The sequence below is a fragment of the Strongylocentrotus purpuratus genome, unplaced genomic scaffold (assembly GCF_000002235.5).
Source record: "Strongylocentrotus purpuratus isolate Spur 01 unplaced genomic scaffold, Spur_5.0 spur5_scaffold_6, whole genome shotgun sequence".
Classification (NCBI taxonomy): Eukaryota; Metazoa; Echinodermata; class Echinoidea; order Camarodonta; family Strongylocentrotidae; genus Strongylocentrotus; species Strongylocentrotus purpuratus.
This window is the reverse complement of record NW_022145612.1, coordinates 35776374-35798403: the sequence shown is the minus strand read 5'-3', so window position 1 is coordinate 35798403 and position 22030 is coordinate 35776374. Positions and strand designations below refer to the sequence as shown.

Here is a 22030-nt window from a genome sequence, read left to right as displayed (position 1 = left end):
AATTATCTAAATGGTTGTCATGTGTATAGAAAATACATTAAATAATGCTGTAATGGGCTGGGAAATGTGTGGCAAAGGCAAGGGGATGGATTCAGTAATACATAGATTATTATGCTCTTGAAGGTAGGCCTATAAGTTTTGGGAAATTGCCGGATAGCTATTCTCTAAAATGTTGATTACTTGGATGCTCCTGAGGATGTCTGATAAACACTTTTAAAAATTGCCCCTAAAACACTTCTGCTTTCGAGAAAAATTGAATATAAAAATTTACCGGTGCTCCCGGTAAATTTTGATAAATTTCAAATAGCTAATATACGGCCATCCAATGGTTGCTGCGACCATGAAAATCTCAGAATATGCAGTTGTGATATATATAATTTCCAAACGGGAATAGCAAATCGGTCGATTTTAGTCAAGAAACATTGTTTTAAAGCTAAATTAATATCTTGGCCTTGAGAGGGAGCTACAAATGTCATCACTTTAGACTCGATTACAACCGCGACAACGATCACTGAGTATTGTAGGATCGCATATAATATGATTCCAATAAAGTTCATTTGGACCAAATTCATGACCCCATACCAAAACTTTGTATTACCTTGGCTTTAAGCTCAGGTTGACACTGTTGTCTGACATGACAAAGCAAAGAAATATTGTCAAATGTTTGGTCAAACCATGGGGATTCTTAACCGTCTTTATTGTTGCTATTATATATTTTTCACTCAACAAATAAGATTGGTCATTCATTAACTTCTTTCAAACGAATTTCCAATATCTTTTTGGGGGCATTGCATTTTAAAGCCTTATTTGTGTATTTTTTGACTGATGTAATGAAAAGAATCCGGCATTGGTTAGAATTAGAAACGTTTTATCATGTTAACAGGACATCGATGAAAAACAGCTTTGCTGATTCGATTGATTGTTTTTTATCCTGTATAAATATGTCAAATATTTTTTTTTTAAATAAATAAATCGCATTTGTGTTAACTACCGAATTATCAAGAACAAAATTTTATTTGAAAAGTATTTGGTAAGGTTGAATAAAAGGGGTGCAATCACTTTCTATCGATTCCAATGCAGGTCACACCGATTACCAATTAATAATGGAAGGTTTGGAAGTAAGCCCGAAGAAAGTCAAGTTGAATGTGCTTGTTGTAATTTAAAGGTTTTTTTTTAGATAAATTTCACTATAATTTGTCTGCCCTTTTTTCAAGAAAGAAAGGCAGTTATATATTTTTTTTATTTAGATCGACAGTTTGTTGTGACTTATGAGTAACCCTAGCACATTTCACATGGACAAATAGTTTAATAGATCTAGTGTTGAACAATTAAGAAAACTCGTAAGATTCATAACAGTATAATACAATTCTTTTCATTGGATCCTAAGGCTGAAAATGCCTTTCAGACTATGCCAGTCGTATTTTTGTCAACAAAAAAGTAGCCTCGTAGTGGTAGACAAACCAAACCACGTGATATTTGAGACTCATAATTTTAAATTTCATACTTAGTTTTTGATTAATGTTTATTGTGTTTTAGAAATATAAAAATGTATATATCATGTCTATAAATTATCATATCTTACTTTTTTTTTTATATATATCTTTCTGTGTTGTATTGCAAATAATTTTGTGCTCTCATACCCCTGAAGGGGGTCGATAGAGTCAAATAAAATCTAAAATCTTCACGACAAAATTGGCCACGAAATCCAGGACGGCGTAAATTTCGTCGTAAATAATTCGCGATTTCGTCTATTCGCGATGTCCCTTCAGGTTTATAGCATAATTTCGAGACCTTCCCTTATTTACAAAATAATCCGCGCACAAGCGAGGGTACGGCCAGTGGTACCAAAGAGTTTTAAGAGATGGAGTCAAAGGCGCTGGAAGTGAGGAGTGGCAGAAAAAAAGTGTGGGGGGGGGGGGGGGCAAAACCAACAGACCGTAATTAAAGACCTAAAACCTCTGAGCTTCCAGGGGCTTTGTCCCCTGGGGCCTGGACCCAAACAAGGGCCCTAAAGAGGGCCTCTGGATGCTCATCTGCCATCGTAATTAAATACCTAAAACCTCGAGCTTCCTAAAAAAAAAAAGAGTGGAGGGGGGGGGGGGGGAGCAAAACGCAGTTTTTCCCCCCTGAAAAACGACCTCCCTTTAAAAAAAAGGATTAAAGGATTAAAAATGGTTTGTATTTTTTAAACAAAAGAACATACAAATTATACAACCTGAAAATGATACAACCTGAAAATTATATTCCATTCAACGCGCATATCGTAGAAGTATTGTGAGATGACGGGAAAGCGTATGTGTTTTTTATTTTAGAGGTGATAGGAAATGAGCCCCTAAACACTGGCGTACTGATTGGGGGGGGGGGGGTATTTCTAATTTGATACCAGTGATTTACAAATGTTGCTGTAATGAAATGATTTTCCGGTATTTTTTTTTGTAAATCGTACCTTTTTATACGTCTATTGGAAAATTTCAAATTCCCAAATTTACGGTCGGGCGAAAAAATCTGATTATTTAGAAGCCTTCATGATTGTTATGGCCTGCAGAACGTCAGGGCTCGGGGGCTAGAGCCCCCCCCCCCCTCACGATTTTGAAAAAGTATGTTTAAGAGAAAAAGTAAGGAAAAAAGAAAGAAAAAGTGAGTGCTCCGCCAATGTCACAAAGGAGGTATCAAAATATGCTAATCTGGCCGTAATTAAATGCTCCGCCCCGGGACCCCACGAAGGGCCCTATGGCGGGCCCCTGGATGCTCGTCTGACCCTAATTACCTAAAACCCTTGAGTTTCAGGGGGCTCTGCCCCCTGACCCCAGCTGGGGCCCTAAAGAGGGCCCCTGGATGCTCATCTGCCACCGTAATACGGAAGTACGTCGCACGTGCGTGACGTGCGCTATATACTAGCGATATGGCACATGTAAAACGCGATACACATTTAGTTACTTAGCTAGGTTCAGCCTAGTACGTACGACGCAAATTCGAAAGTTACGGGACACAACTTTTTCACTTCTAACTTATCTCACCGAATACTTCGAAAATGTCATACCGACCAGCCGGCTACGAGGATGAATATGATAGCAGTGACTCAGATGATTACTTTGTCGGAGGAAATAATTCCACTAAATCACAGGTAAATTATCGCTATAGAATCAATCTAGTTGGCACCAAACTGGAGACTCCGAGCTGGAGGATGTTGTTGCTCCATGTGTAGTGGGATAGCTCAGCGAGAGATCCTACGCGATATTCGGTGGTTTAGTAGAAATCCATATGTAGTGTAGGGTCTACTACTAGTACTAGGCCGACTGTACTGGAGTCTTTTGCAAAGAGGGTCAGGTTTTGATTAAAAACATTCTTTATTAAGTAGGCCTAGTACATTTATGTGGGTTTTAGTGCCTAGACTTTGATGTTAATGAGGTCAGTGAACACATTGAATTTTTTTTTTCAGATTTAGTCTACTTTCATTTACTAGGAACCAACGACAAGACGGTTAGTTAGGCCTAGGCTAGACCGAATTTTCCGTCTCTTTCGTTCGTTAGCCTCTTATTGGGGTAGGGTCGGCCGGCTCTCTCTTTAGAGACGGAAACCGTCTATACACATTCCCTTGATAACGCCACGGCCATTTCAGGTCGTAGCGTTTTGCCCCCAAAATTCCCCAAAATGTCATTTTACCTCGTGCATGTTATATTGTAAATTAGGCCTAGGCTATAATAATTCAGTTCCACTTACCAACTTGACTGAAATAATCCGTTTAATAGTCCCTTTTAAGGAAATTATGGGTCAAAATCGACATCCATGTTGAAAATCTTGCAAGCCGTGTTAAACTCTCGCTGCCGGAGTCATCTAAATCAATCTCATCCCTTCTAGTCTACGCCGAAGGCAAAATGATTATGAAGGAAAAACTGTGATAACGCCATTACGAACGTGTAGATGGCACACAGTTTTTCCTTCATAATCATTTTGCCTTCGGCGTAGACTAGAAGGGATGAGATTGATTTAGATGACTCCGGCAGCGAGAGTTTAACACGGCTTGCAAGATTTTCAACATGGATGTCGATTTTGACCCATAATTTCCTTAAAAGGGACCATTAAATGGATTATTTCAGTCAAGTTGGTAAGTGGAACTGAATTATTATAGCCTAGGCCTAATTTACAATATAACATGCACGAGGTAAAATGACATTTTGGGGGATTTTGGGGGCAAAACGCTACGACCTGAAATGGCCGTGGCGTTATCAAGGGAATGTGTATAGACGGTTTCCGTCTCTAAAGAGAGAGCCGGCCGACCCTACCCCAATAAGAGGCTAACGAACGAAAGAGACCGAAAATTCGGTCTAGGCCTAGGCTAGAGTCTACTCATAATCATATTAACTTAATCCGCCAACTCTACGGAGATGTCTCTCATTTTCCTAAACAATTTCACGAAGAACTTAGCCTAGCCTTTACTTTAGTCGTAATTTCACCGGATTTAAAAAAAGTAATTTTAGGAAAACTACAAATTAGATCTAGGCCTAGACCCTAGACTATATCAAGGTCTTTCGTTCGTTAGCCTCTGATTTGGGTAGGGTAAATCAGAGGCTAACGAATGAAAGAGACAGAAATTTCTGTCTAATCTAGATCTAGGGTAGACCGAATTTTCCGTCTTTTTCGTTCATTAAGCCTCTTGTTTGGGTAGGGTCGGCACTCTCTTAAGAGACGGAAGCCGACTATACGCATTCCCTTGCTAACACCGTGGCCATTTATGGCCATATTTTTATGCCCCGCAAATCCCCCCAAATGTCATTTTACCTCGTGCATGTTATATTGTAAATTAGGCCTAGGCTATAATAAATCGGTTCCACTTACTAACTTGACTGAAATAATCCGTTTAATGGTCCCTTTTGAGGAAATTATGGGTCTAAATCGAAATCCATGTTGAAAATCTTGCGAGACGTATTTTAACTCTCGCTGCGCATGACGTCATCTAAATCTCATCCCTTCTAGTCTACGCCAAAGTCAAAATGATTATGAAGAAAAACTGTGATAACGCCATTACGAACGTGTAGCTCGCGCACAGTTTTTCCTTCATAATCATTTTGATTTTCGGGGCATAAAAATATAACCATAAATGGCCATGGTGTTAGCAAGGAAATGCGTATAGTCGGCTTACGTCTCTTAGGAGAGTGCCGACCCTACCCAAATAAGAGGCTTAACGAACGAAAGAGACGGAAAATTCGGTCTAGATCTAGGGTAGCGCTCCCAGTATTCGGTCAGACAGCCGTTTCAAGAGCTGTAACAATTAAAACTAGATGGAATGTTGACTGCGCGCAGTCGAAAATGATGCCTCCGCCATAGAGCAATTTAAACAAGTTTGGAGTTTAAATCTCCAGTGGTTCTTGAGATATCATGATAACAATCTCAATGTATGGAATTTCATAAGTTGACCTCTGTGACCCTTGACCTTTGACCTACATGCTCCAAAATCTAATCAGATTGTCTTCCTATGGTGATACACACTATCATTAAGTTTGAAGTTTAAATCTCCAGTGGTTCTTGAGATATTATGATATGGTGATACATACTATCATTAAGTTTGAAGTGAAAATTCTCCAGTGGTTCTTGAGATATCGCGATAACGATCTCAATGTATGGAATTTCATAAGTTGACCTCTGTGACCCTTAAACCTTTGACCTACGTGCTCCAAAATCTAATCAGATTGTCTTCCTATGGTGATACACACTATCATTAAGTTTGAAGTTTAAATCTCCAGTGGTTCTTGAGATATTATGATAACAATCTCAATGTATGGAATTTCATAAGTTGACCTCTGTGACCCTTGACCTTTGACCTACGTGCTCCAAAATCTAATCAGATCGTCTTCCTATGGTGATACATACTATCCTTAAGTTTGAAGTTTTTACATCTCCAGTGGTTCTTGAGATATCATGATAACAATCTCAATGTATGGAATTTCATAAGTTGACCTCTATGACCCTTGACCTTTGACCTACGTGCTCCAAAATGTAATCAGATTGTTTTCCTATAGTGATACACACTATCACTAAGTTTGAAGTTTAAATCTCCAGTGGTTCTTGAGATATCATGATAACAATCTCAATGTATGGAATTTCATAAGTTGACCTCTGTGACCCTTGACCTTTGACATACGTGCTCCAAAATCTAATCAGATCGTCTTCCTATGGTGATACATACTATCCTTAAGTTTGAAGTTTACATCTCAAGTGGTTCATGAGATATCGCGCTAACAAACTCAATACAAGGAATTTCATAAGTTGACCTCTGTGACCTGTGACCTTTGACCTACGTACTCCAAAATCTAATCAGATCGTCTTCCTATGGTGATAAATACTATTCCCGAGTCTTAAGTTTAAATCTTGAATGGTTCTTGAGATATTGTGATAACGGTCAAACGGGACGGACGTACGGACGGACGTACGGACGGACGCACGGACATTTGTCGTACGGACGGACAACCCGAAAACATGATGCCTCCGGCACCACCTTCGGTGGCGGAGGCATAAAAATAATTAATGGGCAGTGAAACTTGCACAAATCAGGCAGCTGAACAACTTTTCTTAACTCTCAAAATTAAATCAGATATAGGGCCCCGGAAAGATCTCCAACTTAGCTCGAAATTAGTCAGTGTCGCACAACTATCTGCACTTCCGCGTTCTGTTAGCACATGCGCTAACATGCATAGCCATATGTAGAAGTCTATTGCGAAACGACTACGTGTGCTGTCGCATTGAATTCAGTATGTGTGTGAAGAGAATCACTTCCGTGTTCACTCCATCGCAGCGAATTTACAAATGACGCACTTATCGATGAGCAAGACTAAGAGGTATTTATACGATGCCCTTGCCATGCGGTATTGCTCGTCCAGTATTCGGTCAACGCATTGACAATCAGTGCTTTATCGCGCAATTGTGTGAAAATAGTGCGCAAATACGCTTCGCTCCTTGGCAACGGAGATACCACGCACAAATCGCGTGACCGAATTCTGAGCAGAAAAATGCTCTGTCTTCTTTCAGAAATATTTTTCTTATCATCATTCTTTATTTTAAGTGACTATAAAATCGTGTTAGAGGAATAATTTTCCTTTCTTTTGATGGGTAGATTGCAAAATAAAAGAGGTAAAAATTCAAAATATTAGTGATTTCCCCTTAAGTGACTGAATACCCTAGATCTATTTAAATGAATTAGGAATAAAAAAAGATTGAAAACTTTACCAGAAAATATGAGATGTAGACTAGGCTAATACTAATAGGGAGGCCAATGCCTGGCCGTAAGGCTTCTACGCCTATGATTTGTGCGCTTGTCGTCTGAGTCAGAAAATTGCCTGAAAGAAAATATATATATATATCTATTGAGTAAAATATATAACAAATACACAATTGTACACTCCACAACATACCTATAATCACGGATCTGTAATGGTCTTTTACCATTTGTTGACGAGTTGATTGGCTGAACGTAAAACGGCGGCTGATGCTATGCATGGCATATCTGAGGAAACGCCCAAAAGGGTTTTCCCTGAATGGTAAAAACTTGTTTACCGCTATTGTCATAAATGCTGTTTTAGTACAATTAAATATTTAACTAGCAGGACCCGTGGAAAATCTACGGTATTCTAGAGGGCGGCATGGTGGGGGGGGGGGGGGGTGTTAAATAGAAAGAGGCCTATATGTGCTATCAAAAATATGATTTGATTATTTTTATTTAGACAATTTTTATAATATGCGCTGTTTGACCAGTAAACAAACTACTATGTCAGGTATGATCTCGATAATTACGATCTATTTGCGTTATTATTGTTGTGATTGCAATGGAGTTTTCATGAAAATACTAATAAAGCAGAAGCTTGGATTATGATTATGTTTGCATGGTTCACAAATTTGTATAAATATTTTCGGGGTAAAGATTTTACGCGAAAAATTGGATGGCTTGTGCCAATATGTAGCAGCCAGCTGCATGCAGGGCACAAATTGAGGTCCTCATTACCATACATTTCATACTTTATGAATTATTGCATTGTCAATTTTGCACAATCAATTTTGTGTAAAATGTCACAGGAACAATTACTTCCTGTGAAAATTAAAAAAAGATTTGCCTTCTTGCATTTTGCCTTCATATCAGACATGTTGTGAGATGAAAGAAAGCATTCTTGTAGATTAGTCTCTCCCCAATCTTGTTTATTCCAACGTAAGGCTTGCAATTTAATGTGCAAAGTCTGTTGGGGAAAATAAATAATAGATAAATTGACACAAGTTAATACGTAACGTGTGCCATTCAGGTGCCATTCGTAAAGCATTTCTTAACCACTCTGATAGTCTCTTCTTCATTCAGATCCAAGATCACCTAACTCGTCAGCAATGATGATTTTCTTCCAACTTTTAATATGTGTAGCTGAGACAATTATCTATTTGGTACACAAAAAGATGAAGTTTAAAACGATCATATTTCTTAACACGGACATGATACAGCACCGTCTTGGTGCAAAGTGAGATCAAAAGTTCACATTTTCAATGTCAATTTAGGAGGTGAATAATATGACAATTATAAGGGTGTCATTAGAGAGTACATGTAGCAATACCGAAAACCAAGTTTGTTCAGTTGAGAATTGACAGAGAGGGAATTTGAATTTCATGTCACCATAACGTGTGGAATCGGTGATACGTATCACCTAATCCCTCTCCGGTGATGAATTCCATCTAGTTATTGTTGAATTTGTTTAAGTTTTAAAAAATTACATCATTGTGTTACAAGTTGGACTTATTCTACCAATAACTTAAATGACTTTAAACTTACGGTAGACTGAAAAATTATCTAATGTGTTCGGGATATTTTCCGCTGAGACTAGATCTAAATGTAGGAGTTTCATGTTTTTTAGTGATCATCCACTTACCAGTACTAATATCTTGAGATTTGCCAATGATTCCTTTATTTGAAACCACCCTGCTCTACCTTGTGAAGTGGTATAATTATTTCCCAGGGGTTGATGGCAGTACTAGTTCATTGCAGAGTTCAAGAACTCAATGAGGAATGATAGCTAGTCTTCAATTATGCAGACTCATAAAGCGTTTAAGATGAAACACTCAATTTTAAAAGAGTTCAACTGAATACATGTTAAGGCTGTGCATAAGTGTGTACCGGTACACGCATAGGTATATGGGCGGATACACGTGTATTTGGCTGCCATGGTTTTTAGCTCATCTGGCCCGAAGGGCCTGATGAGCTTATGCCATGCCGTGGCGTCCGTCCGTCCATGCTTCCACAGTTTTCAAAATGCTTCTTCTTTGTTATTTTTCAACAGATTTTGATTCTGATTGTTTCATATGATAGGGCTAGGAGGGGGATTTAAAACTTCTACACAGAACCGTGAAATTCATTATCTATGCTAATTTATGCAAATTTATTCGAAATCACAAAAATGCTTCTTCTCCCTCATTTCTCGACCGATTTTGATTTGGTTTGCCTTAACTGGTAGAGCTAAATTTGGAACACTAAAATTCTACACAGAATTTTGAGATTTTGCTCCATTGATTAATTATGGTAATTTATGCAAAATTATTCCAAAAATAATTTAAAAATCACAAAAAATGCTCATTCTCCTTTATTTCTCGACCGATTTTGATTTGATTTGCTTTATATCATAGAGCTAATTTTGGTACACTATACCTCTACACAGAATTTTGAAATTGTTTTCAATCAATTAATTATGGTAATTTATGCTAATTTTTTTCCAAAATAGCAAAAATTGCTTCTTTTCCCTCATTTCTTGACCGATTTTGATTTGTTTTGCCTTATCTGGTAGAGCTAAATTTGGAACACTAAAGTTCTACAAAGAATTTTGAGATTTTGCTCCATTGATTAATTATGGTAATTTATGCAAATTTATTCCAAAAATAATTTAAAAATCACAAAAAATGCTTCTTCTCCTTTATATTTCGACCGATTTTGATTTGGTTTGCTTTATATAATAGAGCTAACTTTGGTGTACACTAAACTTCTACAAAGAATTTTGAAATTGTACTCCATTAATTAATTAATTATGGTAATTTATGCAAATTTATTCCAAAAATAACAAAAATTCCATTTCCTTTAGTTCTATTTATATTTCTTTTAGTTTCTATTTAATCTTGTACAGCTAAATGAAATTATGTCCCTTCAAGGGCATCAAATTTTTATTTTTTGACCAGTTCAGAAGTGTACCACATAAAATTTACGATATTTGTTGTTGCGAGATGCGTATGAGCGCTACGTCATTGACGTTCTGTTTTTTTATAGACCCCAAATTTTAGACACGGCAGGGAAACAAAAATTGTAAAACTAATACCATCAATACCTAGCCTTTTTGTTGTTGTGATTTCACTCATTTAAAGTTGCTAAATATCTATTTCAAGTCATCACAACACATCAGTTTTCCATGAAAAATTGGCTTCTATTAAGTGAATACTTGATACTTTTCCGTCTTTCTCAGTGAGTGTTGGATGGCTACCATACTGCACAGCACTCGCTACGATAAATCATATTTACGCCAACAGTCACCAAGATGTGGCGCTTCTCAGATTTTAAATTTTTTTAGGCAGCACCCAAGGTCCGTCCAGTCTTCAAAAAACCCACACGGGGAAGGACCTTCATTTAACCGTGAGGTGCAGTTGAAGGCGTCGATTTGTGCTTGTGAGCTTGTAAAAATGTTGTTTTTAAAACTAAAGATGACTGACAAAGTTTCCTCACAGTCCAAACAGAAATCCAGACATTTGCAGCTAGTTTTGTTCTAGTTTCCGAGTGGTGAGTTGACAATGACACTCCATGTATGATTGAGCTGCAAAACATTTTTATTCACGGTACCATGCCGGTGCTCTTCCAGGCACAGGTGAGCATCGCCCGGCGCAGTGCAAGGTGGAGGGGCATAAGTAAACACCTTTTTTTAAAATCGGCTGTGTATACGTGTACAAGAAGTCGTACCCGTGTAGTTTTCAAACGTACTGCCGCAGCCTGTATGTACTTGACTGCATGTCCATATGACAGCAGAACAAAGCCAATGTAACGATGTGATGTTAATTTGGAATGACGTCTTGGTGAAGGTCCCATAACACAAACCTTAGCAATTGATTATATGATTGATTCTGATTTAATGCATTGATAACTATGTATCTGCAATCAATTGCAAAAATCAATTTCTCAGCTTTGTGTTCGGGGATCCTAGACAGGCTTTTTAGTAGATCAAAATAGTAGAGTATGGATTTAAGGTGTAAATAAGCCTTGTATACATGTACATGTGTACATATACATTGCATACCATCCTACATTTTAAAAGGACATAGTGTTGGCCTTATTATTGATTGTAGTCTATAAGATCCAGAATCAATCAAAATAATTTAGAAGGGGCAATAATGCATTTCACTCCGATGCCTAGCTGAACTGAATGAACGACCGACAGACCAGTGTGCATAGAGGTAAAACTCAATATTTTGTGCCTACCAACTTTTGTTGATGAGTGGAGTAGGAATGTATACATGTAAATTGTATACTGGTATTAGTGGAGAGCTGGGTGTCAGAAGCAAGAATATGTTCAAAAAGCCCAAATCATGCCAGCTGTCAAGGTCATAATCCTGTAATGACTGAGAAGAAAATTCAGGAGAACAGAGTAAACAAGATCTAATTCTTTCATCTGGTTGAAGTAGACTGGCTTCCAGGTGAAATGATTTTTGTATGCCCCTTCTCTCTATAAAATAGATTTGACTGAGTCTGGGGTTTGGAGAGTAACCCTAAAATATCCCTATTTCTGTGGTAAAGGAATGGGTGAGACATATATGTGAAAGAGTACCTTTTACAAGCTGATCACCTGTCTGATTAACAAGATATTTATGATTGGAAATCTAAATCAAATTTTGCGTTCTCTAAACAGTTTTCATAACTCTACATTCTATTGGGGGAAACTAAAAGGTTTTTACTTTTTTGAGGCACTTCTTGATCATTTTGAAGCGCAATTTTTTTTAGGGCTTCAATATAACACCATATCACAGACACATAACACGTAGGGCCGTGCATCTCAGCTTTAACATTGTAAAACGATCTGTTTAATAACTTGTCTCAATCAAGAAGGGGGGGGGGGGGAGAGATTATATTCTTCTAGCCTAAGAGTGGTAGTCACAATGTGGGGATAGATGATGTAGGCCTACACTGTAATAAATTTGTAGCAAGATCCCAAATATTGGATTATGACATAGATCTGTCATGATATATAGCCAGTACATAGTACATACAGTGTACATGTATTTATGTACAGGTCCTAATATCTTCAGGGATGACACTGACACCGGAAATGTTAAATCTGGAACTTCACAAAAACTTGTGAAAATAAAATCTTTGCTAAATTAACAACCATACATTATCTATTGCAGTGTGTTTGCCTCCCCTTTCCCATTAAAGGGGTAAAACATGTTCTACCAATCTACCTTAAATCAAGACTAGACCGAGGAAAACAAACACATGACCAGATGTTTGTTGTTTTCATGTGTTATTTACTTGCAAAGCTGTTGTGGATTGGGACCTCAGGTTTGTTAGTTTCTCCATAGCAAGCAAAATAGGTTTATGCTGACTCTCTTTCTCTTATACCGCATTAAAGGTAAAGACCAGTTCTGGAAATTGAAGCTCTTATTACCAATCATGTGCAAGAATATGTTTTGACTAATCCCTGATCATACAAATTTTGCTGAGAAACCGCCTACTAATTGATATATTTGGTAAATTATTATATCTATTTGGACCTGATAAATATAACGCATGTGTCACGCACGTGTGGGGGTAGTCCCATATACATCTTTCTGTGTACAGTGCTTGTAACTTTATCAAGACTGGGCCAAATTTCTTATCATTTTGATGATTCCAGAACCTTGCAGTACACACCAATACTTATATGCTAGATGATGAACCTTTTCTGATCGATTCCACAACGTTTCTTTCGCAATGCAATCGCATGACCATAACTGGTCTTTATCTTCAAACCATTGTGTCAGATGTTTATTTTTAGGGTTTTGAGCCCTGATCATCAGTAAATTAAAAAGATCAAAGAAAAATATGAGAATTTATTGTTTTCTCATTGTTTGCATGAACAGGAATTTAAGATTAAGAATTTTTCTTGAAATGTTTCCTAAACTCAATTGATATTTTATCAGTCAGTAGAAATATTCAGAGTAATTGTACTATCAGTCATAAGATAAGGCTTGATTTGATTGTTATGCCTCTCCCCGAGCACTGAAGGTGGTGCTGGAAGTTTTATGTTTTCGGATTGCTCATACTGTCCGTATGTCCGTCCCACAATCTTGTTATTGCGAGATCTAAAGAACCACTTGAGGTATGAACTTCAAACTCGTTGATAGTATGTATCACCACAGGAAGTTGATCTGAGTAGATTTTGGGGTGAGAAGGTTACAGTTCAAATGTCATTGATAACAGGTCAATTTCTCAAATGACAGATTTAAGCCTCATTTAATTATCGCAATATGTCGAGAACCACTTGACGTACATGTATGAGCTTCAAACCAAGTGATTTTATGTGTTACCATTGGAAGACAATCTGATTATGTTTTGTCAATGAAATGTCAAAGGTCAGCAAATAATTCAACATCAAATTAAGAGTTTTTAAACCTTATGATGGCAAAATAAATAACTATTTAACTCTACTTTAGCAGTGAACTGAGAACCTGATGGAAAACAAGTGATCACATTTTTAGTCACAGTCAGAGGCTGTAAAGATCAATTGACATAGTATAGTTAGTGACATAGTTAGTATAGGCTGTTTGTTCTCATTGTGATATATCAAGATTAATTCAAGCCATGATTAACTGAAGTTAGCATATCATGCTTTTATCTATTTTTTTCAATGAGTTTTACTGTAGTCTAAAAATATGCTATCCTGTGACACAATAAGATATGCAACATTGATCTTACTGCTTGTGTAGCAGAGCTTTGCAACAATTCAGTTCATTGTCTGTTTTTATAAACATTGTGAAAGAACCTCAGTTGAGTAGATTTCAAGGACAAAGAAAAGCCACTAGAATTTGTGCTTTTATGCTTTCATTTCCCTATTTACTCTGAATAGGGAATATCCTGGAGTTACAGTCCAATGCCAGAAAGTTTGATTGAATATCAATGTGGTATAATAATAATAGTTTGTTCTTATATAGCACAGGCCCTCTCAAAGCACTTTACAGATACATGTATATATTATTACCCCGGCCATCGGATTCAGGCTTACCCGCCCACATTATATGCACATTGTCTACTCCCTGGGGAGCATTCCAGCCAGGCGTCATTTTTACAAACGCACACTTGCTATTCTAACCATAGTAGTTTTCTCATCCTATCGGGTACCATTTAACACCTGGGTGGAGAGTGGGGTGAGAGTGTTGCTATTTCAAACTAGATTAAAACCAGCTACATGTATGAATTGATATTGAATATTGCATTTGAACCATTTGTTTACATTGTGCTAATGCACCCGTCAACCAGAATCTTGAACCTACCCCCCCCCCCTTAAGACTTTACTCTTATTCACTTTTGGTCTTGAATGTCTTACACAAAGATTCACTTCTCATTCACCTTGCTTCCTGAAACTTAAGGTCGAGATTCACTCTTTCAAGATATGTATAAGGTGCAGATTCACCCATCTCTAGTTATCAGATTTTACCAGCGTTTACCGTAGTACACCTCTGTATACAGATTGATATGCATGCTACGGTGTACATGATATTATGCAGCCCATGCAAGCACTTCCTGTACTCGACTCAGCTCACGCTAACTAGTGGCGCATGCGCAGGCTATAAGTAAACAAAATGTCACAGCTGTAAACGAATTTCCCCCATGTCTGCATAGCGGCTTATACTTATAGGATGATTTACCTAAAATGTGGCCAGTTGACAAGCAGTCTTCATTGAGTAAAGACGTTTTAGCAACTCGTCAATAATTTTAAACTTCAGCGAGGTACATATTCCTTGTGCATTATATATTCATTGGTTTTAATATTCGCGAAAAACCGACTTGTGAGCGAAATCCACAAAAATTAAAGCACCACAAATATTACCACGTTTACAGTACTCGTAACTCCAGGTACGTCACTGTTTATTAAAATCTTGAACTCTGAGTAAGACATTCGACGCTCGTTCATACACAAGAATGTTCTCTTGTATGTGAAAAATATTTGTCCAAGTCTCCCAACATCCGGTAAAAAATAGGCAAGGATTTATTCTTCTCCTATACAAAATAATGTGAAGATTCACTCTGGCCCCCCCCCCCCAAAAAAAAATATGTCAAAGATTCATCATGCTCTGATTTCGGCAACACCAAGATTTGACGTACTGTAGGGTTGAAGTTGAAATTTTGACTACCCTTAAGGGGGGTAGGTTCAAGATTCTGGTTGACGGGTGAATAAAGTAAGGTTACTTTTTTAAGTGGCCCACATATTGTGGAGCGTGTGTGCAGTGCTTTGTAACCGCAAGGAGAAGGCGCTACCGGTATATCAAATATCTTTTGGATTGGATTGGATTGGATTACTTTTATGACCATTCAGTATTATCTGGCATTTTCAACTAGGAGTCTCCATTGAGCACATATTATTTGCCACAAAGATAATCAGTTTTATATTTTGTGATGAGAACTTGAGAAGCTTATTATGAGCTTACTATGAGTATCTTTGCGAGTCTTAAATTGCGACAGTAACTAATAGCTAATTGCCATATAAAAAGAAAATGTTGGACGAAGTGTTTGTGTTCAGCAAAGCTTCCCAGTCAACTCTCTCTTCACTTGTTGTACATGTACAGTATGATTTAAATAGCTGCTTTGTGACTGTTGTCGCAAGAATAAGAAATGTTTCACAGTTATGCTACTCTGTATGATTAAAAAATGGAAATATCTGTGGTTACATGGTACAAGATTCAGCCTTCAAGTTCATTCATATCCTACAAAGGCATGTCTGTCCAACTCTGACTACATACATGTAACTGTACTCAATTAGTCAGGCCCTTGGATAGGATGTACAGCTAAAGTCCCAATCCCATTGTGCCAAGAATGCATTTGCTTTATCAGTATTGGGTACATATACACTATGAATATGACGGACAAAGAAAGCGGACAAAATATACAGTTCCTCGGGTAGACAAAGGAACATCCCTTCACTGCTATTATGTAAAAAGGTGAATATGCATGTGACACCTGTTCTACACATAGTCATAGCTAATGAATCCATCAACTGTCTTCATCTTTTATTTTGGTCAGTGTAAAATGTACTTCTTCAAACAGGAGCTCTTTGTTTCATTATAGGAAAAGGGCAATACAAATTGAATACATTAACAGAGGTGTGATTCACATAGGCCCCAACATTTTAACTCAAAGAAAATCACATATATGTCAACTAATGTACCACTAGAAACTGGTAAGCTAACAGATGGCCATTGTACAAGTTTTAGGTCAACTACATATCGGGTGATTTATAAAAATACAAATAGAATCACCTCCATAGCATCTGGGATATACGAGACATTCCCCAGAAAAATAACAATGTTTTAATGACGTCACATAATGGACCAATACTGCCCAAGCAGACGACATCCCATAAAGAATGAACATAATTGCAAAGCTATTATTTCTCAAATTATAATGAGTTTAGTGTATATAAATGTGATGGTATTTCAAACCATTCAAAAGGGGATATGAAACCGATTCTGATAACTAAAATCTTTTGTTTGTAAATACACAGGATAGGGGTTAATTAACAATCAAAGAAACCAGACTTTCAAATTGAAAAACCCCCGGAATGATATTAAGGACGGCACTTGTTCCCTCTTGAAACGCCGAACATACCGCGGTGTGTGCAGCTGAATATACAATGGCGTCTTATTTTGTTTACAAGCGACAGATTCCTTTATTTTTGTATTGCTGCATTTGTCATCATATTAAAACTATGCGTGGGGCTTAGAGTGAGGCAATAGATTATACATTTAGCCTGACGGTAGTGAAGAAAGAGAAAGGACTCAAAGAGAAGATGAAAAAACAGGCACTGAATATGTGTGAGATGTCTTGGGACATTGTCTGCTTGTGCAAGTCATGTCCATACTGTGATCTCACACATCTCAGCAGCATTCAGAGAGCTCTTCAGGTGCTATGCCGGGGCTGTATTTAAACGTTTTGTAATTTATAATAATCATTACTTCAATTTTTTCCAAGTATTGAATATTGATAACCTTGTCGAATCAAAGTTTCAACTTTGTAATAATGAAAATAAAGTTAGTTTTAAAATCAATGAATATCTACTTTAAGATTTAAAATCTTGCCCCCCCCAAAAAAAAATTTCAACATTTTAAAAGGGGACCATATGTATATAGAACCCATAAAGTATAAAATTTCACTCCAGAACTCTTGTGAAAAAAGTGTTCAAGCATATTTTATACATTTTCTTCGTTATCATTTTATTTTATTTTTTAATTTATAACTATTTGCGAGTTGAATTCCTTGTCTACCAGAGCATGGAGCTTTCCAGGAGTAATTCTGAACTGAACTGATTCCTGTGTATTTTGCATTGTTTTGTGAATTACAGGGTAATGGAACCACAGGAACCAATGGAAATATTGGAGGCTTTGGGATGGCTACCCCTTCCAAAGTCCAGAGGGACCAACAAGGGTCACCCATCGTTCTAGATGACTTCAAGACGGCTGCTTCAAGGGGCAAGCTAGAAGAGGTGCAGGAATTCATAGAGAGAGGTAGAGTAGTATTCTATAATATTCAATTTGTATGTACCACATCACAGTCATCTATACATAGTTTGGCCATTTTGGTTTCAGTAGGTCACAATGTGGTGTATGTTCTTTTGTGCTTGCCCAACAAAGGAGTGTCATTATATTATAGGGCCTAAGCAACTAGAATTGGGTTGACCAATCTCTGTATATTGATGGCTCTGTACAACATTATTACATGTATAGTCCAATAGTTTAAAAGATTTTAGGCCTACCAGTATGTTATTCCATTTGTCCAAGTAAACTAGTTAATAATATAGGAATGGATATGCTAAGGCTGTGCATAACCATGTAATGAGGTACTCGAGGACACTCCCCGGCTTACAGGCGAATACTCAAACGCCATGTTGTTGTTTTTAATTTTTTTTTAATTGTTTTGTTTTGTTGTTGTTTTGTTTTTTGCCACCATCATACATACTACAGAAGAAGTATCCCAGGTCCGTCTTCAAAAACTCCCACGATTTTACTTTGATTTGCAGTTAAAGGCACCGATTTAATAATAATAATTATAGTAAACAATGTTTTTTTTAATACCAAAGATGACAGACTACTTTCCCTCCGAGTCCAAACAGAAATCCTAACATTTGGTCCCAGTTTCTAAGTGGTGAGTTGACAGTGATTGAGCTGGGAAACATTTTTACCCACGGTACCATGCCGGCGCTCTGCCAGGCACGGGTAAGCGTCGGCCAGGTGATAAGCAGAAAAAACAAAAACGGCCGAGTATTCAAGTATGAGAAATGATACAGAAATCATACTCGAGTAGTTGTCAACAGTGCGCGTACTCGAGTATTCGAGTACTCGTCGCAGCCTTAATTTACATGTATATTGCTATGATTGACACATGATCTTAGAAAGTCAATTTCAAATGCTTGTCTTAGGTCTAACATGTAGTAAAGTACTATTTTTGAGTTGATCATCCATTTGATCACCAGAAACCAATGTTAATTACGAAGCAATATGTGCATGTACTCTTTCTGCTAAACTTCACAAGGCAATTAGAATACCAGTATAAAAAAAACAGTTGCAACATGAAAATGAAAATGAAACTGGAAGAAGAATGGATACTGTTTACTTGATGAGATCTGTAGAACAGAAGAGAAGAGGAAGTCAGAGAGAGAGAGAGAGATAGAGAGAGAGAGAAAGCGAAAGAGATGGGAGTATGTTTATTTGCATTTGCTTGTATCTTATGGAAGCAAAATTAATATTTTTTTTAAGGATACATTTTTTTTTTCTTCAACATTGTGATATTTTTTTTATACAAAATCATCAAAATGTTTTAAAGGTAAAGACCAGTTATGGTCATGCGATTCCATTGTGAAATAAACGTTGTGGAATTGATCAGAAAAGGTTGATCATCTAGCATATAAGTACATGTATTGGTGTGTAATGCAAGGTTCTGGAATCATCAAAATGATAAGAAATTTGGCCCAGTCTTGATAAAGTTACAAGCACTGTACACAGAAAGATGTATATGGGACTACCCCCACACGTGCGCGACAGACCATGTAGATAAACTAATTTACCAAATATATCAATTAGTAGGCGGTTTCCCGGCAAAATTGTTATCATCATGTATTACGGTAGTCAAAACATATTCTTTCACATGATCGGTAATAAGAGCTTCCATTTCATTTTTTGAATTTGGGGTGTTTCCAATTCTGGTCTTTACCTTTAATACAAGCTTTTCATAGTAAACTTTGTGCATTATCACTAAGCTATGTCAGTACATGTATGTTGTACATTTATGTGGTTCAGACTCAGAACCCAAGTTGAATATTAAAGCCCCCTAGCCCCTTCCCATTCTTGTTTATTCTGAAGTTGGCCTGTAGATGATAAAGAAGTTGGCAATCTAATCATCAATAGTCTTTGGAGAGGTAATTATTACAGTTCCTTATACAGATTGACAATAGTGAAGAACTAAAAAATATAAGTCTGAAAATCACATTGGAGTGTTATGGGCTTCCGGTGGTCACTAGAAGGATGTAGTTTGATTAAATCTCTTGCACATTTTCAAGTGAAAGAGCACTGATCTTGAAGGAATATATTAGTTGTTAATTATTTTGAAACTATGAGCTCTTGAAGAATGAAAGTAAAAGAGAGTGAAGTGCACAAAGTATAAGCGCCAGAAAGTCTCCAGTCTCTGAGATCAAGTGGCATGATGGTAAAACTGTGCTGCTATAGAGTGGTACTCTTGTAAACAGGAAGATAAGAGCTCTTGTTTGATGTCATTAACAAAAATTAATCGTCCATTTCAAGTGATTTAGAGCAGAATAGACTGAGCAATGTTTATTTCTGTTGAATGGAAAAATATCATGTGCAAGCCTGAATGAGAAATTTAAATGATGCTTGAACTGTTGGACAGGGTACGGATCATAGACGTTTATTAAATAACATTGCAACACCGATACTTCAAAACCCATTGCCGAAGCTGGGCCACTTTTCTTTCTGGTATCATATTGTCTCAATTGAAAAGATCTCTAATCTGGAGTGAAGCATCATACAGAATTGCTGGAGAATCTATGTTCTGGTTGTCATGCTAACTCACTAATTTTCCAAGATCAGATTCCTGCACATGATGGTTGCTTTAAAGCTTTAGTGTAGACTCCTAGGATGGCTGGATGAATCTCTTGATCTATGAATGCTCTTCCTGGAAAAAGTGTGAATCATGTCAGAGATCCGGCACATGCTCCAGGACAATTGACCCTAGCGCAAATACGATGTTAGACAATAGATTTAAAGAGAAGGTTGAGCTCTGGGAAAAGGTGAAAATATTTTGAGATCGTTATCATTGTATTATGCAAGTGTGGAAGAACATCAGATAAAAAAATGTTCCCTGAAAAGCATATGGCTCTATAAATGCCTTAATATTCTAAATATGGCATGAAACATCATACAAATCGGGAAGGATTTCTATGCCTCATGTTCGTGTAGTCCCATCTTTCTGTGTACAGTGCTTGTAACTTTACCAAGACTGGGCCAAATTTCTTATCATTTTGATGATTCCAGAACCTTGCAGTACACACCAATACTTATATGCTACATGATCAACCTTTTCTGATCGATTCCACAACGTTTCTTTCACAATGCAATCGCATTGATCGCATGACCAGAACGCAACTTTATCTTTAAGTTTCTATTTAAGCGATACATGTACATGTACTGTACATGTAGGTCATCTTTGAAATGGCATACAGCATGTATAACATCTAAACCAGGGTCGTGTGATACCACCTGTTTCTACTTCTCCTTCCTGCTTGTCTTTATGATGTGAATCATAATTGGCTATGTTCACATGGTACCAATAACCTGGAAAATAATTTGTAAATAGCTAGAATATATAAAATGAACCTCACAATACTTTCCCTGACATATATTAAATGGTTAAGGAGTATGAAGAAAAGAAGGGATAACATTGAAACCCGCATATATTGCTTGCAGTTGCAGCCTTGCACGGAACACAAGTGGTCTTGGGTTCTGTCTGTGTGAGCCATGTTTATGCAAGTGCGTTAACTAGTCCACTCAACAAGACATTTTACAGTTCACTGGGAATGTAGTTTAAATTAAATTTTACCTCGTTTTAGAAGTAGTATTTGAAGCTCATATTTTGAATATTTAGGCACACAGAACCCCTTCCACCAAGAGCAAAACATCTTTTGGTGATTGGTACACTTTAACGGAGTGTCATGTGAACCGAACTATTGTATCTCTAGGGTTGACCCTCTTCTTGTGTGTGCGTGTGTGTGCGTGTGTGTGTATGTGTGTGTAAGAGAGAGAGAGAGAGAGTGAGAGAGAGGAGCAGTCAATTTTTGCACTCTCGCAAACACTGCCTCCTGTTCATCCATGCATGAACACATACCACACAAAAATGGTACCAAATGATTTGGGATAAAACGCTCTTTCATAAGATGTATAATAATTTACTGGTCATAGATGACTATTAAAATAATTAGCAATTTTCTAGGTGTAAACTTTTTTTTTACTCACACGGTATAGTACAATAATGTCAGAATGACACTGGTTTAATTTTGTTATTTTTTACACCTTTTTTTACACACTATGTGCTTGTTTCCTTAGATCTTCAGCAGGTGCCCATTTCTTTTCTTAATTTTCAATTTTCTTCATATTTGCTAGAAGAGTTGTTTATTTTTAAAACATGTACATGTATATCCGATATTATCCTCATCACGTTTTATATATCAATTTAAGTTAATTGTGTTTAAAATGTAAATGCTCAAAATCTTAATGT

At 37.1% G+C, this 22030-nt stretch overlaps 1 protein-coding gene across 1 annotated transcript in view; it reads left to right on the top strand.

Moving 5' to 3' along the window:
- The first annotated feature begins 2945 nt into the window (after window positions 1-2945).
- LOC105438218 (ankyrin repeat, SAM and basic leucine zipper domain-containing protein 1-like) overlaps window positions 2946-22030 on the top strand; it is a 60315-nt gene continuing 41230 nt past the window's right edge. Inside the window, exons 1-2 of the mRNA XM_030972014.1 lie at window positions 2946-3124; window positions 17589-17751. Of these exons, the coding sequence (XP_030827874.1) occupies window positions 3032-3124; window positions 17589-17751 (256 nt within the window). The 5' untranslated portion in view covers window positions 2946-3031. The remainder of the gene's footprint in view (window positions 3125-17588; window positions 17752-22030) is intronic.